This window comes from Cnephaeus nilssonii, assembly GCF_951640355.1.
Source record: "Cnephaeus nilssonii genome assembly, chromosome: 7".
Classification (NCBI taxonomy): domain Eukaryota; kingdom Metazoa; phylum Chordata; class Mammalia; order Chiroptera; family Vespertilionidae; genus Cnephaeus; species Cnephaeus nilssonii.
This window is the reverse complement of record NC_137078.1, coordinates 81,942,600-81,961,268: the sequence shown is the minus strand read 5'-3', so window position 1 is coordinate 81,961,268 and position 18,669 is coordinate 81,942,600. Positions and strand designations below refer to the sequence as shown.

General features: G+C 50.8%; 1 protein-coding gene across 1 annotated transcript in view; it reads left to right on the top strand.

The window, feature by feature from the left end:
• Positions 1-18,669, top strand: part of LOC307103900 (uncharacterized protein C1orf94) — a gene marked incomplete at both ends in the record, with an annotated part of 35,148 nt that overhangs the window by 2,839 nt on the left and 13,640 nt on the right. Inside the window, 2 exons of the mRNA XM_079778443.1 lie at positions 13,428-14,113; positions 16,847-17,104. Of these exons, the coding sequence (XP_079634569.1) occupies positions 13,428-14,113; positions 16,847-17,104 (944 nt within the window). The remainder of the gene's footprint in view (positions 1-13,427; positions 14,114-16,846; positions 17,105-18,669) is intronic.

The window sequence follows — 18,669 nt, the reverse complement described above, 5'->3', positions numbered from 1 at the left end:
CATGTAGAGACAACAGATTTTAAATCTAGGGAGCTGTCCAGAGTGTTTTAGGCTGGCTTCACACCCTCAAGACCCCTCTCAGCTAACCTTCCTTTTGCTGAATTTGTAGGCCTGATTTGGATGATGTTTTCTGTTATAAGCCAGCTAGATACGGACGTTCTAGAACTCTTATTAGCCAGATTTTTTTTTCTTGACTGTGTCTCTATATATTTCAGAAACATAAATACCTCGAGTTTGAAAGGGACTTTGGAGGTCATCTTTTGCTGCTTGAGTCCCTCTTCAAAATCCTTACCGAGTGGTTATCCACTTTTACACTTTCTCAGATGGGGAGCTCATCACTTGATAAAGTAGCCCTTCCTTTGTTATGGACCCTGCTGTCAAAAGACCACTTTCTGCTTGTACTGAAATCTGCCTCTATCAGACTAATACCCATTGATCTGGATTCTGCCTTTAGGGCTCCAAACCAAGTCTATCCCCTATTTCTCTCAATAGCCCTTTAGATGTTAAAAGATAGCAACAATACCTCTCCTAGGATTTCTGGTTTCTACAAGCTGAATTTCTCTGGTTTTCTAAGTTTCCCATCACGTGCCAGCTTGGTCAGTTTCCTATGCATACAGCTGGTCCTATGGCAGTGCAGCACCAGAACCAGGTATGGTCCAATCTGTGCTGATTGGGTCCTCCCTGTTAATATTCTGTTCTCATGGTAATGGCAATTAAAACCAGGCTTGTTTTTCTCCCCAAGCGGACTTCACTGTGTGGGCACATTTTGAGTTTATTCATTCCATTATTTATTCAACAAATATTTATTAAGCATCTACTATGTGCCTGGCACAGTGCTAAGAGCTAGTGGGATAGAAGCTGCCTTCCTACAGCTTCCATTCAAGTAAGGGAAAGAAACAGAAAAGAAGTTATTAGAAGACTAGGATAACTTTAGATGTGAAAAGAACTGGTGTTCTAGTTGGAGGAAACCAATGTAAACATGTAAAAATAACCCAGATAATTTCAGATAGCAATGAGTGCCCTGATAGAAATAAAACCGAGTAAAGTACTAGAGACAGCATCTTTAGATGGGATGGTCAGGGAAGGACTCTCTAGAAGAAGTGGTCATTTGAGCCGAGACCTGGATACCCAGAAGGAGCCAACAAGTGAAAGTCTGGGAAGGATGTCCAGGCAGTAAGAAGAGCAACTGTGAAGATCCTGAGGTGGGAGTGGCTTGGAGAGGAACAGCATGGCTGGGGCGTATGGAGTGATAGACATGGGACAAGGTGGTATCTGAGGCAGGCAGGCAAGGTCTTAGAAAGCCTGGAAGATCACTGTAGGGAGTTTATAGTTGATTCTCCATATTATGGACATCCTTTGGAGGTTTAAGGGAAGGAGGTGTAATTTGATCAGATTCACTAATTTTTAAATATCTCTCCAGCTGCTGCATGGAGAGGGTTTGCAGGCATGTGAGACAGAAAGTTGGGAGACCTCTGGGAAGATGCTGCAATAGTCTAGGTGAGGCAGGTGGTAGTGCCTGGATCAGAGAGATTGTAGTGGGGATGGAAAAAGTGCGGGATTCAGTGTGTATTTTGAGAGGAGCAAACAGACCTGCTGATGGTTTGGGGCACACAAACGGGGACATGAGACTTAACTTGAGGGTTTGGGCTTGAGCCTCTGGTTGGATGGTGGTGCCATTTATGGAGGTGGAGAAGAAACAGGAAGAAATCAGCTTTTGGGGAGAAATCAATAGTTCTGTCTAGTGTCAATTAAACTCCAGAATTGTGTTCAGTTATCTTTTAATTAGTCTTAAATTTGGGCTTAGAGAAGTGTGGCCAGCCACTCACTGACTCGTATCCTAGGATTACTTATTCATTCATCCCCCTCATCACAACAACTGCACAGCTTCAGTTGGGGGCTTTGGGTTTGCTGTTGACTCAATTGCTCTGACTGGGAAGTGTCATTTGTTCATCCCATCATTTATGGATTCATTCAACAAGCACTCACAGTTGCCTTCTCAGTGCCAGGGAACAAACCAATTCTTTAGGCTCTTATTATTTAAACAATTGGATGTATCTTGTTTTCCTAGAAAAGTTGCTTGGAATATATCCCAACTTTCATTTATTACTATTATTATTTTAAAAATCTGCTGATGGGAGTGATAAGGACAAGACTCCCAGTTGGAAACTCAGACTGATGTCCTAGAGTAGAAGCCAGCCCTGAGTCCAATGCTCCAGGCTCGTGTTTTCTCCCCCTGTGGGAACAAACACCACTCTGACAATCCGAGGAAAGCTGCTCTGTACCTTGTGTCTGAAGCACATCCTCAGATCAGATCCCTTGACATTTTGTAAATGACTTCAGAGACCCCCTGCGACCCTGGTTGGACCCCTTTTCTCTTGGAACCAATACTTAAGTGTCTTCTTCCCCTGAGCTTCCCAGGGCTGAGTCTCAGCCTCTGCTGTGACCCCAATCACACTGACATTACCACACCCCCTTCCTGGCTATCAAGTGAATTACGAATGTAATGGTGCTGGCAGACAGAGGTCCAGGGTCCTCCGACCCTTTCCTCCTTCAGTCTCCTCACACATCCTGCAGTCACCTTCTTTTTTTTTTTTAAAGTATGTTTTTATTGATTTTTAGAGAGAGGAAGGGAGAGGGATAGAGAGATAGAAACATCGATGAGAGAGAAACATGGATCAGCTGCCTCCGGCACACCCCCTACTGGGGATGAGCCACAACTGGAAGGGAATCAAACTGGTGACCTCCTGGTTCCTGGGTCTGGACTCAACCACAGAGCCACACTGGCTGAGCTGCAGTTCCCTTCTTGACTTCTGGTATCCCTTCTTGACTTCTGCAGTTCCCTTTTTGACTTCTGCTTATCTCTCTTCTGCCATCATTACAACATCTCATCTTGCTGTGCCTGGTTTCTTTCCCTCCTGGATGTCCTTCCCCCTGCGGCAGCTTCATCTTCCTAAAGCACATCAACAGTGCAGGTCAGGCATCTTCCATGGTTCCCTCACTGTCTTCTGAATCCCTTGACCTGGTTTCAAGGGTCTCAATAGTTGGCCCTACCTACATCTTCAGATGAACATCTTGCTGCTCTTCTCCACTCCCTAGAACCAAGATGAGCTGCCAGCAGGTGCACATCTTCTTGCCTTTGCTCAGGTGATTTCACCTCCAGGAATGCCTTTCAGCCATATCTCTGTCTATTACAATCCTACCCACCCTTAAAGCCCTAGAATAAGTGTGTCACCCTCTGAAATTTCCACTGCTCACCCCATTCAACATTTTTTTCTTCCTCCCGCTTCCACGTTCCTCTTTTCAATTTAAGTAAACAATTACATTCCTTCTCTTTCCTAAGGGTTTAAAGGTGATAAGAATATCAATATCAGACAATAGCAAAATACGGTGCATTTGAATCCTAGCATACTTCCTAGTTGTAAGCAAGTTACTCAAACTTTCTGTGCCCCACTTTCCTCATCTGAAATATGGAAAAAGTCCTGTGACCACCTTAAAAGATTATTGTGGAGGTTAATGAAATAAGGTATGTAAAGTTCACATAGCACCTGGCATAAGATAAGGACTCATCATCACCATCAACATCATCATATCAGCATCATCACCATCAGCATCATCAGCAGCATCACCATCAGCATCAGCATCATCACCATCAGCAGCATCACCATCAGCATCAGTAGCAGCATCATCACCATTAGCGTCATCACTGTCAGCATCATCACTAGCATCAGGATCATCACCGTCATCACCATCATTATTGTTATTATCAACGATAAATTGACAGGGGTTAAGTAATTAAAAATAGTATGGGGAAAGGAGATTTATATACCAGAAAATCTAAGCAAAGGGAAAGTACTCATCTGAGGATAACATTTTGCTGTGAGATTCTTGGCAGCTAGGTCAAAACGGGAACATAGCAGTTGATTTCCATAGCTCATATTATCTAATAAGAGAAAGCAGGGAAGTTCATCAGGAGAGACAACGTGGAGGGGTCTTTATATGAGGATGATGGAATAGAAGACTCGGTTTAGAACCAGCTCTCAGGTTTACCAGAGGGGAGGACACAACACCTCATTTGGATCTGTTGGTGCATTTCTGGCATGGGAGTCCTGATAAGGTGGTCGTCTGGCACAAACTGTATGTTGACTTGTGGCAACAATACTTCTCCCCCACTTGACCAGGGCTCCTTAAGGGCAAGGGCAGTGTCTTACTCATCTTTGTCTCCCCAGCACCCCGCTGAGTTCCTGGCATTTGATGACTATGCAGTGTATATGAATGAATGAGAAAGTGAATGATGGATGAACCATAAAAATGCCACTGCAAGGAGGGTGAGTGAGGCTCAGAGGTGGCCAGGATCCAAGCAAGAGTCACGATCATCAGAGGAATAATTGAGTGACATAGGGACAGAATATCAATAAGCCAAGACATTGCAGGGTTTCTCCCCCTCTTTCTGCCTTAAGATGCAGAAAAGGAAAGTAATGTTTTCTTGAGCACTTGATATGTGCCAGGCTCTGCATTTTAATTTTCTGTTTATCTCATTGTCTTAGCAACACCTTTCAGTAGATGGTCCATAGTACTACCCTTTTACAGATGAGGAAACTGAGGCTCAGAGAAGTTAAGCAACTTGCTCAGAGTCATCCAGCTCAAATGGCGGCAGAGCGTGAAGAGGAACCTGATGACTCCAAGGCCAGGGCTCTTTCCCAGACACCAGGAGACCTTTACAATAGCCCGTGCGTGTCTGCTTAGCACTAGGAACCATGAGCGGTGAAGGGAAGATGAATCGTGATTAACGTCCCATGTCCCGTGTCCCCCTTTTTAATTTAATTTTATGGTTTCGGGACTTGTGCGGCAGGTTGTGGGAGCCTGCAGAGATGGGCCACCAGTGGTTTGGATTAATCCCCTTTTTAATATCTTTGTTGCAACGTTATTTCCAATTCAGCTCCCAAGTCACATTAAAAAAATACCTCTTCCTTAGGGTAAGCCTTCTCTTATTAAACAGATTCAAATGAAAAGTTTTAAAGATAATTTGAACAATAAGAATCACTCTGTAGCTCCCAGCCGAAGCTCCTTTATTGCCGTATTTATTCCGCAGTATTTCCTGTCTCATTCCCCAGCTCACTGAATCCTTCATCCCCCCAACCCTTTCAGTCCTTGGCCCAACTCAGACCTGAGTCCTGTGTTCTCAACTTCTCCTTTCCCCTCCTGCGGGCGGAGAGTCGGGGAAGAGGTGGGGTGGGAGGTGTCTCACCTCCACCTGCCAATCAGGGAGGAGCTGGGAAGTGGAAGGAAATTTGCACCAGGCTTGGTGCCTCCCTGTACATCATTTGCATCAGAATGCAGATTCCTGGGCCCCGTTGTGCACCAACGGAACTGCCCTTTTCCCCGCGAGGGCCCAGGAATCTGCATTTGGAACACGCACTGCAGGTGATTCCCGTGCACATGCATAGAAAGTTCTTTGATACTTTAGGGGTCAAAGATGATGGAGCCTCAGGCGTAACAAGGACATAGCTTTGAGAAGGTGGTGCTCCAAAGAAAAGCATGTGGGAAGGAGACTGACCTTTACTGAATTCCAAGTGTGTGCCAGGGACATTGTAAAAAATGACTCAACTCTATAAAGGCCTCCGCTAAGAAGTGAGACGAACTCGAAGTCCAGGCTTGGTGTTCAGGCAGCTGACGATTTCACAGTGTTACCTCCTTTTACCCCAGCCTGGGTGGTGTCCCCATCCATCCCCGTGAAGTCTCAGAGCCTTCCCCAACTTTCCACCCTTAGCCAGCCCGGCCCTGGGCTGTGAAGGGTCAGCAGGGCTCCAAGCCTCCATTCCAGAGTGGCTCTACCGCACCACCAGGTCTCTCTCTCTGTAGGAGCTGCTAACATTTGCATAGCGCTGCTACAGTTTACCAAGCGCTTTCACATTCATCATTTCACTTAATCCTCACTGCAGCCAGGAGAGTGGAGGAGGAGTGGGGTGGGGAGCCCAGAGCTCCTGAAGGCCCTCCGCCTAGCTCCCCTGCCCCCCACTGGAGAGGTCCCTGCCGACAGAGCTCAGTGGGTTTCCAGGTACCTTTGGGACACAGGTGCGTAGGCCCTAGGATGGCAGCTAAACCTGCAGCTTCTCTCAACTGTCCCCTCCACCCTCAAAATGAAAAAACTCGGCCCAGGCCCCTCAGTTGGTTAGAGAGGTGGAATCCATCCTTTCCCCTGGCCCCTTTTCTTCCTGCTGTTTTTTTACAAGTGTGCACACATGGGTGTCTATGTATGGTGTACTTGGCTGTGCTGTGTGTGTCCATGTGTATTCATGTCTGCAGCATGTGTGTGTGCATGGCTGTGGTGTGTGTACACATGGCTGTGTGTGCGTGCATGGATGTGGTATATGTTCATGAGTGTGCTGTGTGTACATGGCTATGCAGTGTGTGCGTGTGCACATGGACATGGTATGTATGTCTGCACTGCTGTGCTGTATGAATGGATGTCGTGTATGTTCACAAGTGTGCTGTGTGTGTGTGCATGGGCATGGTGTGTGTGTGTGTGTGTGTGTGTGTGCATTGCTATGCTGTATGCTCACCAGTGTGCTGTGTGTGTATGTATACATGGACATGTCATGTGTATATGCACTGCTGTGCTGTGTGTGTGCATCGGCATGGTGTGTGTGTGTGCACTGCTCTGCTGTGTGTGTGCATGGGTGTGGAGTGTGTACGGGGAGGGAAACCCAGGGTAGTTCAATGAACCCTGGATCTGGAGGAGAGGGAAGATGGATGAAGGTAGCTTTGACATGGATGGCCATGTTCCTTCCCTCCACACCGGGCAGGGCCACCCTGGGTGCTGTGACATATGCACCAGGGGAATGTCCGTCAGCCCAGGGCAAGTGAGGGCAGGCTCACTGGGGGCTGGTGCTGGAGCCTCTGCCTCTATGATGAAGGCCTCTGCTTGTCTGAGGCCCTTTGGTGCCTCCTTGCCACCCCCACTCACAGCCATGGCTCCTTCAAGTCCCTGCGTTGGCCCCACCTGCCCACCAAGGCCTGCCTTCTGCTGCCTCATCCTCCTAGTTCCTGGCCGGCTCCTGGCCTTTGGCCATCCTGCAACTGAGATTCAGAGAAGGGAGGTGAATTGAGGTCACCCGTCGGAAAGGACAGAGCTGGGGTTTGAAGGCAGGTCTCCTGACTGCCAAGGCCTTGCTCTCTCTCCCGGTAGTGGCTAAGAGTAGTGGCTTGGAGCCGTGAGGACTTGCTCCCAACTCTGCTCCAGCACTTACTCTCTTGGGTGAACTTGAATTTGTTGTTCAATTCCTGAGCCTCAGTGTCCTCTTTCTAAATTGGGGAGGAAGATGTTACCTATTCCTCATGGCTGCTGTGGAGTCTTAACAGCTGGCACCTGGCAGACACAGCACAGGCCCTGGCTCAGGTTCAGACCATTCCCATCATGCCCCTGGGCTACTATCGGGAAGAGACCAGAGCCTGACACTTCCCTGCTGAGCTCTCCTCAGTGGCTTTCCTGTTCCTGTAGAATAAAAACTTGGAGCATCACTCTGAGACCTGGCAGGCTCTGACTCCTGCCATCTCTAACCTCACCTCTTGTGACCTCCCCACTTTCTAATCTATGTACCCCACCCACTTGAGCATAGTCCCACCAGTGCACCACGCTCTTGCTTACCACGTGATCCTCACACATGCTGTTCCCTGTGTCTGGAAAGCTCTTCCTTGCTTTTTTTTTTTTTTTTTAACCTGGTTAAATGCTTATTATCCATTAGGCCTCCGCTGAAATGACATTTCCTCTTGAGAGCCCTTTCTGCTGTCCTAACTGAGGGGTGTACCCCTGGTATTCTCACACACAGCACTTCACTTTGGTTTCCAGGGTAGCCTCATGGTTAAGAGAGCGGCATCTGGGCAAGATTGCCTCAAATTATACCTTGTCCCTTCTTAATTCTGTGACCTTGGGAAAACTCTGTCTTCTTCATTTTTAAAACTGGGATGGTTATGTCTCTCTGTATCAGTTAGCTTTTGGTACTTAATAGACTGCCCCAAAGCTTAGTGGCTCAAAACAACCACTATTGACTCAGCTCACATTTCTGAAGTTCAGCAGTCTGGGCTGGGTTCAGCCAGGTAGTTCTTCTGGTGGGGACTGGGCATGGCTAGGCATGTTGGGTCTGGCTAACTATTGGGGTTCGCCTCTGGGGGATGTTTCATTCTCCAGCAGGCTCTTCTGGGCTTGTTCAGCGGGACATGGCCGAGTCCCAAAAGAAATAACAGGCGGAGTCCTAATGAATCAAGATGGGAGGGAATTACCAAAGAACCTGGATACAGAATGTGAAAGGTGTGATGAAATGGGCCATGATTGTCATCAGTCTACACACTAGCCCTGGGGCTGTTGTGGGGGTTAAAATGAGAGTTTTGCATGGAAAGTGCTTAGCACAGTCCCTGGTTGTTAGCACTCCAGAAAGGCTAACCCTTCTTCCTATTTTGTGAACTAGGGCCTGATGCAGCTTAAGGTCTGGCCCCCACTGAGGGGAGGGGATCTGAATCCAGTGTCTGCCTCTCTCTAGAGACGCAGCTCACAGCCAATATGCTCTGCTGATCTACCCATGCAGACGTGTCGAGAAGTCAGAATCTCACCCAGTCAGGGGGTCAGCCTGTGGACAGGCCGCCCTCCCAGCCCAGGTCTGTGCAGGACCCGGAGCCCGTCCCACACCTCCCTCTTCCACCAGCCACGTTGCCTGGGCACGGGGCCTGGGTCCCCTGTTTGTAGATGGTCTGAAATGCTATAGCGAGAAGAAAATATTTGTTTTGCTGTCCTCTTCCAGCACTAACAATTTTCTGCTTGCATTTTTCTGTTGTTTGGCTCAGCTGAATAGCAGTTTTCATCTTTGCTCTGTGTTATCATGTACACAGAACTGCTGTCGGGGAGCTAACAGCATGCTTGCTTAGTCATTATTCTGGGAAGGGGTGCCAGCCAGTCAATAGCCTTTATTTTTGTATAACTCTGTACTCTGCAAATGCAGAAATAACGCACAGCGTCTGCGGACAGAGCCACCGTCAGACACCTATCATTTCTGGAGGCGGACAAAGCAGAGGTGGTGGCAGCAGCTGGAGCCACGGCACCGAGTGTGACTCTTGCTTCCTTTGTCAGCGCCCAGGAGCTGGGTTAACCTTCCTGAATGATTCACTGTGATAGTCTGTGGCAGATTTTATGGGTTTTTTTCCCAACTCAAAGGAGAAAGCAAATAGCACGGGAGAAGTGCCAACATCGGCAAAACTTCTTAGGAAGAGAGAAAAAAGATAGATTCCAGAAATGCAGGCAAGCAGGCTTGGTGTGGAACCCAGCAAAGTTGGAAGGAGAATGAAAAGTCTTTTTGTGAGCCCCAAGATGGTTGCTAGGGGGCAGGTTCTGTGTGGGATCAGCCAGGGGCCTGCCTTACCAAGTTTGGGGGTCTTAGGACTGGACCTACCAGGGTAGTTAGTGAACTGTTCACAGAGATGCCAGGCCAGAGGTGGGACATGGACAGAAGGACAGAAAATGGAATCAAAGCCAGACAGGTTGCCACCTATGCAAGGAGGTAGACAGCCTTTGGCAACAGAGCTCCTGATTCCAAGAGCGCCAAGAAATAGATAAGTGTAACAACAAGTTCATGAGCTTCTTCATTCATTTATTCAACAAATACTGAGCTGAAGTTATGTGCCAGGCACTGTGCTAGTCCCCCAGGCCTCTGTGGTGAAGATAAGACCATCTCTGCCCACAGAGAGGATATGTTGTTGTGGGGAGTAAAGGCATAAAAAAGATACTGTATGATGGTGATAAACACTAAGAGGAAAATAACCTGATGGAGTAGAGAATGCCTAGTAAGACTGGGCAGGGGTGTGGGAGGAGGTAATAACACTTTTACAAATGGGATAGGAAAGGTTCATTTGAGAGTGAAACTTGAACTAAGGCATGAATGATGAGAAGGAGCCAGTCAAGGGATGATCTGGCATTCCACAGGACATGCAAAGGCATGTCAGGAAATATCTATAAGGCCAGAGTGGCCGGAAGAAGGGGGAATCGAAGTGGGAGGGGGGGATGGGGGTCACTTTGTGTGGTGCCCTGGATTTTACTCTATGTGTAATGAGAACCCACAGGAGGGTTTCAATGGGGGAATGGTTTGATTTGAGTCCTGGGAATGTCCTAGCCCTTGGACATGTACTTTTCTAGAACAAACCAGAACAAAGGCATCTTGTTTTCATGGGGGTGGAGGGGACAGGTCAGGAGACCCTCCATCAGCGATTTGTAGCTGCACTAAATCTCCATTGCAGGGAGGTGTTGGACAAAGGCTGCCTTGGAGAAGTGGAGATGGGATGGTGGTGACTGGATTGATTGGCTTATTCCCTCAAAGTGTTGATCCAGGATTACTGTCAGGCTGCGGGCAGGGTCTCCAGCAGTGTCCCTAAGGCTCAGCCCTGGAGTGTCTCCCTTTCAACATTTTCATTCACAAGTTGGCGGGAGACCCGGAAGAGGAGCTCATCAGACATGCAGCTGATAGAGCTGTGAGGGACAGCTAATGCCACGGATGACAGGCTCAGGATTCACCGCAATGATCCTCCACAGGCTGGAGTGATGGGATGAGCCCCAGCATCCCCGACCGCATTCAGGTGGGGGGAACGAAGCCCAGCCTTGGAGCGGGGGCTGGGAGACCTCGCTGGGTACCATCCCTGGAGAGGAAGCAGGCTGGGTGGGAGGAGGTGGTGATGGCAGCTGGACCCACTGGCATCCCCACCCCAGCCTCTTTACTTTCTTGGTGACAAGGACCTTAGCCTCTTTCAGGCTCACTTTTCCCATCTGTAAAATGGGGATGATGCTGTCTATTGCCCAGGGGTGTGGAGAGGATTAAATTTGAGCACATGGATGGATACCTGGTTTCCTGCCTGTAGTAAGTCTAATTTAGAAAATCTATTGATATATAGCTTGCTTTGTAAGGTGTGGGGTTTTTTTGGTTGGCGGGGGCTGGGGGGAGGGTGGGGAGTGATCTTTCAATTGTCTGGTTTCTGTTACTTAAGACAAATCTGTTCCCCTTGAGGATGAGGATGAGGATGAAGAGGACGCAGGGGGATCTAAAACATAGGACCATGGATTGGCAACCTCTTTATTCCAGTTGTCCCTGTGAACACAGGGTGAGAGTGAGGTCTATTTATAGGCTAGGTCTAGACTTGGGAAGGAGGAAAGAGAGTAGGAGAAAGGACAGGGAAGAGGGAAAGAAGAGGGAGGATGGAGAGGAGAGGAGAGTGATAGTGCAGCTGGCCTTGCCCCCCGCCAGCCTTGCTGGCCTCCAGAGCTTCCAGGCCAGCCCCCTCCAGCTAAGACTCTCAGCCAGGGTGCTGGCTGCATACCAAGCATGGTATCAGCGCTGAGCTCGCACATGGGTATCTCAGCAACTTCTTATACTACCTGTGAGGGTGAGTGCTGCAGGTCTCAGACCCCCCTTACAGGGGGTCCCTGAGGTTCTAGGGTCTGACATGAATCGGGCTCAGGAGTGGTGCCTGATTCCGAACCAGGTCTGTCTGGCCGGAGTCTGCCCTTTCCTGGCACTGCTCCCTGCCTCCTGACCTGGGGAGGCTACATGCAGAAGGCACGGCTGTCTCGGGTGTTGAAATAGCAACACATTCCTGTGTCGTTAGCTCTTCCACATGCACCCAAGGGCCCTGGCCACGCAGCCCCTTCCGCAGGAGCCCTGATCCTCATCCGGACCCGGCAACCAGGGGCTTAATGCCCAGCACAGCAGGAAGCCGCTGGGACTAGAGCCCGTGTCCATTCCGGTTGGTTGTCAGCTGCAGTGTAGTGATATGTGAGTCATTGTGTCTCCCATGTGTATGCACATCAAACACACATAGGTATGTGTCTGTGTGCATGTGTGAGTGTGCATGTGCTCTTACACAAAGAGCATTATGGGAAGGCTGGATTGGATTCTGTAGTCACTGTTTGTGGGACTCACCAGGCCCTCCGAATGGGTTGGCAGGAGCGTGTGCCAGGCCTCCCCAGCTGCAAAGCTCCACTCGTGAGACACTTTAGTTTTCCCCTCTGACCTCTTCTTTGCCATCTTTACCACCTTCTCTCAGGACCAAAGCACTGAGCAGTTTCCAGAATGCTCTGTGTAGACCACCTCATCCACCCTTCTCGGGAGCCCATTGAGTAGGGATAGCAGATGGTCTTAAACTGGGTGGTGGTGATTCTCCTGGGAGTGCCAAGGAGGAAGGTGTCCCCTTGTGAAGGATGCTGGTGGGGCATGCTGGGCCACGAGCCAGGCCAGCAGGATTTCCACCCTTTCCCACACCTGGAGAGAGCCAGCAACGGAGCCTAGAGTCCGTTGGGACCATCAAGCCCCATCGGGTTAGTGCCAGCCATCAAGGGTCCAGCTGGGGGCCAGAGTCTGAGGTGCAGGTGGAGGCCCGTGTATAGATACAGGTACATGCTTGTGACTCTGCAGGGACCAACCATCTGCTGGTGCTCCTAGGAAGTGGGGCCGGGTCCAGAGGCCTTGATCTGGGCAAAGGGCCATGCCACCCAGGGTGGACCACTGGGCCACGGTATGGAATCCAGGATTCAGGTGCTCAGCCAGGCGGAACAGGTGTAGACATACTAGCTGACACTGTGTCACCCGTACTCTGTGCCAGACGCTGTCCACAGTGCTTTGCATGTCTGTGATATTCCTGGAAACCAGATCAGGAAACAGGAGTACCAAGATACTGAGCAGACTGCTCAGGGTCACACAATGGGGAAGTGACAGAGCCCAGCATGAGGTCCATCTGTCCTCTCCACAGTCCCTTCTCTCACTCTGCCACTCTGCAGCCAGTCCTCAGGACTTCCCAGGGCTCCGCCTCAGCACTCTGAGCCCATGCTCAGAGCCGTTGGCTCATCCCTGGCCCTTTTGTTGCTGTCTGTTTTGCTTCAGGTCCTGGGCACGACTGAATAGGCAGGAGGGAGGGATAAACTGAAATAAAAGCTCAGCTCAGCCCAGCCAGCATGGCTCAGTGGTTGAGCATCGACCTAACAACCAGGAGGTCAGGGTTCGATTCCCCATCAGGGCACATGCCGGGGTTGTAGGCTGGATCCCCAGTGTGGGGTGTGCAGGAGGCAGCCAATCAATGATTCTCTCTCATCATTGATGTTTCTCTCTCACTCTCCCTTCCTCTCTGAAATCAATAACAATATATGTTAAAAAAAAAAAAAAAAAAAAGCTCAGCTCACTTAGCAAGTAGTGGTATCGGGAGAGGACTGCAGTGTCCCGATTCCCAGAACCACACTCTTGGTGCTGGGCCTGCTGGTGTGGTGTAGAGACCTCTTGGGAGTCCCGAGAAAGCAATCAGTTCCCCTTACCGTCTCCATCTCCTTTCCCTGGGGCCCGGCCCTGCAGCAGAGCCACCCTTCCCGAGGAGGCACTGAGGTTCCTGTCTTTCTGACCTGTTTGCAGGGCTCTGGAGTTCAGCAGTGACAAGGACGAGATCTCCCTGTTGGTGGAGCAGGAGTTCTTGAACCTGACCAAAGAGCACCTCATCCTGGTCACGGAAAGCTCGAGGGAGCTGGAGGCCGCCGGCTCTCCGGAGGGGCCCGGACAGCCCGCTCCCTGCCTTCTCACGCCTCCCCTGGTGGTAGGCAGCAGGGAGCGCCCACGAGCCTCTGTCATTGCCGGTGACAAGCTGCTGGAGCCGAAGGTGGCCGTGTCCATTATCGGCAGCAGGCAGGACTGCGATTCTGCCATGACCACGGTCACGGGCATCCTGCGTGCTGCCAAAGTCAAGCGTGCCAAGGGGACAGAGGACGGGGGCCATAGCCTGGGTGCCTCCAACTCGGAGATCAGCAAGCTCCTGGCCCAGTTCCCACTAAAGTCCAAAGAGACCTCCAAGGCTCCCGACAACAAGGTGGTGGTGGAGGAGACGCGCGTCATCAAGGATTTCCTGCAGAACAGCATGTTCAGCGGCCCCCTCCACAGGGAGCCCATGGGGCTGGGCCCCTTCCTGCTGCTGCCACCCTCGCCGCCTCCTGCACCCACTGACAAGCTCCTTGAGCTCCCAGTTCAGAAGAGGCAGCTCCCAGTGTTTGCCAAGATCTGCTCCAAGCCTGAGGCGGACCCCAGCGTGGAGGGGCACCACTTGATGGGTGAGTGGGGCTGAAAGCAGGGCTGGCAGGTGGGCCTGCAAGGAGGAGAAACTCACCAGAAAGCCAACTGGGCTGCAGTGGTGCACGCGGCATCTTCCATCTCTGTGCAGAGTAGGACGGACGAGGTGGCCTCTCTGGTGGGTGCAGCGTTTTCAGTGTCCATGTGCCCCTGGGCTGGGTGCCCGTGTACAGGGCACAGCTGATTCCAAAGTGTTTGAGAAGAGGGACAGGCACATTGGGCACCTGACTCATTTTGGAGTCCACCGGGTGTCCAGGGTACACTGAAGGAAACTCTTACCCAGCTGAGTCCTGGGTGGAGCTGCAGAATGGGGACTTTCAGCCAGACAGGGGAGAGATTTGATTGGCAGCTGGCATCATTTGGCTTCTAATGGAGGTGCCCTAATGAGGCCTGGTCCTCTCTCTGGAGCAAGGGGTGAATATGTACATTCTCCAGGTACAGTTGAGACCATTGGCCCTGGAATTTGTTCCCAGCACCTCCAAGGCCTTCGCAAAATGCATTTCCACCCTGTAACTGAGGAGTCAGCCTTCCCAGGAGATGCAGCCACCTCCAAGTTTCCCCATCCCACTCACAGGTTCTACAGATTGTGTCTGTTCTAATTCAGCCACTCAGGTAGGATGGTTCCAAGAAGGCAGACTGATGCAGGGGAGTAAGCCAAAAGGAAATTTATCCCTGTTCCATGAGCATGAAAGGATAACAGACATACCGGTATTGGGAGGCCCAGATCCATGTTCCTAAGGAAATAGCAAGGTGGTCACACTTGAGGACATGCTGTGTGCTGGAGCACTGTTGGAAGGCCAAGGAATCAGAGCTGTGCACAGCAAGCTGGCCTCCAGGTCTTGGGCAGGCCTCTAGGAGCTAGGGGGCTCTTTGGGGACGCTGGGCAGAATGTGTGAGAAGATTAGCCCTGCCTGGAGAAGGGGGCTTTTCTCCCACCCCCTTCTCCAGGAGGCAGGCATGGCTATCTCTCCACCTCCCCTCCCAGCATTTATGTGTGTCTGTGTGCACCAATGTGTGGGCAAAGGTGTGAGTTTATTGGTTAGAGAAAATGCAGGTGTGGCTGCATCTAAGTGTGTATATGTTTGTGTGTGTATGTCCGTCCTATGTGTGGAGTTGCATACATGCGAGTGAGTCAAAGGAGTGACAGGCGGAAATGTGTGTGTGTCTGGGTACACAGATGCTGGAAGGGGGAGTTTTGGAGATGAGCAAGCGGCAAGCATGTTTAAGGCGACCAAAGGTGTGTGAGAGAGACTGCAGGTGTGTGGCTCTCTGGGGACAGGGCTATTATTATTAGAGGGTATTGTTATTTCAGTGCACTAGCTGGGGGCTAACCTCAGCAACCAGAGAAACTCTTGGAAGGGACTCTAGGGACATGTTTTGCTAAAAATGTCATTTTTCTCCTAAATTGACTTGGGCTAGAGCAGCTCTCTCCTTGGCTGGGATGGCGCTAGGAGGACAGGCCCAGTCCTGCCCAAACTTAGCCCCGAGGTCATTGGGCTGGAAAGAAGTGGGGGAGCAAGAGCTGGAGGGATCCGATCCACTCCCAACACTGAACACAAGTTCCCCTGATACCGCAGCTGCTGAAATGATCCAAGGTGCCCGCTGTGTATCCAGCACCATTTCCCAGCCATGCTTCATGTAGACCAGACCTCAGGCTGGGGAAGGAGTGAAGGGTGCTGGGAGGGCCAACGCCTCTCCCCTGCTTCAACCAAACAATGGCTTCTTAATTTTGTTTGAAGAAAGAGTCCCATTCCTAAAAAGGAAGTAGAGGTGAAGACCATTGCTGCGGACGGTCCTGTGATGGTCTGGACAGTGTCCTTGCCCTGGGGAGCTCTATTTGGAGAGAGACCTGAGCCTGGCACAGACCACATCCCGTGACTCACTCTGTCTCCCGATGACTCCTTGCCTTGGCCTGCAGTCACCCATTGCCTGCCGTGCCCTCCTCCTCGTGCCCCTGGACGTAAGGCCTGGCTGAAGAGCCGCTTCCTTCTGGAAGCCCTCTGACCCTCTCAGACAGAAGCACCCTCAGCCACCCTCCTCTCCCACTGTGTCCCTCTGTCACCTCACAGTCCCCATCTGCCTTGTCCCGGAGCTATTTCTGGGTCTGTCTCTCTCTTCCTCCTTGTTGTGAGCTCCTGCAGGGCCGAGGCTGGCTCTGACTCATCACAGTGTCCCCAGTACTCAGGTCAGGGCCTGGTGCTGATGAGTGAGCTGAATCACCTGTGAGCATCAAAGCAGAACCAGAGTCTGCGATGAGGGGCCAGACTGTGGCTGAGGCCACGTGTCTGTGGAAACTGGTGTCTCCCCCACTAAGCCAGGTGCTCCCAGGAGGCAAGAACTGTGTCCAGGTCACCTCTTACCTAGAACCTGACACTATGGAGGGCTGGAAGGAAGGAAGGGAGGGGAAAAGGAGGAAGGGTGGAAAGAAAATAGATAGAAAGGAAAGGAGGGAAGAGGGGAGGGAGGAAGGAAGGAAGGAGTTCATGAGAATTAAAGACCAGAGTGGGCAGTGGGCAGTGGGCAGAGGGCAGTGGGCAGTGAAGGCATCAGGATACTGTGATTGGACTTGGCTGGGAGAGAGACACAGAGTGGTCTGAGCCTGAGGTATGTGTAGGGAGGATCCATCACTTAGTCTAAAGAAGGTGCCCTCCCCCCCTGCTTTACCTAACACTTGGCCTTCTAGAATCATTGACTCAGTTTCCCTCCTCCTGCAGAACGAAACTCAGGCACCAAGGAGCCAACCAAGGTTCGAGAGAGCCTCTTTCTCAGTCAGTGGCCCCAGAGCCAGAAGGACATCTGTGCTGAAGAAAGTAGCAGTGACCCCGGGGGATCCATGTCCATCGCCTTACCAGCCAAGAAGTCCGCGTGGTCCCCTGAGAAGACCCTGTTCTATGAGTTCCTTGGGGCCACCAAGAACCCAGGCGGGCAGCTAAGGCTGCGCAGCAAAGAGGTGGACGGGCTGGAGCTGAAATGTAAGCCGAACCTGCCCAGAGGAAGTCGGTAGAAGGGAGTTCATGAACCCTCACAGGCCCTAGGAGTGGCTCTGCCATTCAATGGCTGTTATATCCATGGGCAAGTCACTGTCTTTATCTGGGTGTCAGTTTCTAAACCTACAAAATAGGGGAGATGACTTTCTCCCTATGTCCCTTATCTGGAATACAATTGCTAGAGAAATGCTGTTGGCTTTGAGGGGTCACATGGGTGTTATTGGGGGTCAGTTCAAACACTTAGTCAGGTCAGACCTGACTAAGTATATCCCTTCAAGTTGTCCAAAACAAAGAAAAATCCATGCTTCAGATTATTTGGATGTTGAGATTACTTATGTCCCTGCTTTATCTCCCTTGCCCTCCTACAACTGTTTTAATCAAACCTACTTTTCCAAAAAAGATGTCAATAAGGGGAAACTGAGGCCCATCTCTGACTCTATAAGCCCACAAGAATTATTGTAGAGGGAGAGAATTAAGGATTCATATTCTGAAACAATTGAGCCAAATCTCATTCATTCAGACTAGTTTTAGGTCATACCATAGTGAATCATATAATGTTTTTAAAATATACTATATAATAAAGAGGTAATATGAAAATTGACCATTACTCCAACACACAAGATGGCCACCCCCATGTGGACACAAGATGGCCCCACAAGATGGCCAGTAGGGAGGGCAGTTGTGGGCAATCAGCCAGCAGGGGAGGGCAGTTGGGGGGAACCCAGGCCTGCAGGGGATGGCAGTTGGGGGTGACCAGGCCTGCAGAGGAGGGCAGTTGGGGGGGACCAGGCCTGCAGGGGAAGGCAGTTGGGGGCAACCAGGCCAGCAGGGAAGGGCAGTTGGGGGCGACCAGGCCTGCAGAGGAGGGCAGTTAGGGGCAACCAGGCTGGCAAGGAAGGGCAATTAGGGGCAAACGGGGCAGCAGGGGAGCAGTTAGGCATCGATCAGGCTGGCAGGGGAGTGGTTAGGGGGTGATTAGGCTGGCGGGCAGAAGCGGTTAGGGGCAATCAAGTAGGCAGGCAGGTGAGCGGTTAGGAGCCAGTGGTCCCGGATTGCAAGATGGATGTCCCTGTGGGATTGGGCCTAAACCGGCAGTTGGACATCCCCTGAGGGGCCCCAGATTGGAGAGGGTGCAGGCCGGGCTGAGGGACAACCCCCCCACCCCGTGCATGAATTTCGTGCACCGGCCACTAGTATACATATAACAAACTGTGCAAGGTTCTCAGGGGGCTGCTTTAATAATTTGAAAAGAATGACTTCTAGTGGCATAGCAATTGCTTCTATAAAACTGGATTTTTATAAAGTACTTGAAAGAATTTGGTTTTGAATGTAGGTGAGATGTAGTCCTAGCAATTGGGTTTATTGTGTGCACTGCGACCCGACACTGCCTCCTTTACTAGTGAGTGATGGAGAGAGAGGCTCCAAGGCAGACCCAGCTGGGCGTCTCAACCCTTCCAAATTGGCAAGGTGTGAGTGAATGGTGTTTTCCTATAGCTGGAAATTCACTTAAAGAACCAAGAGGAGCTTAGAAAACCTAATCTCTGAGAATA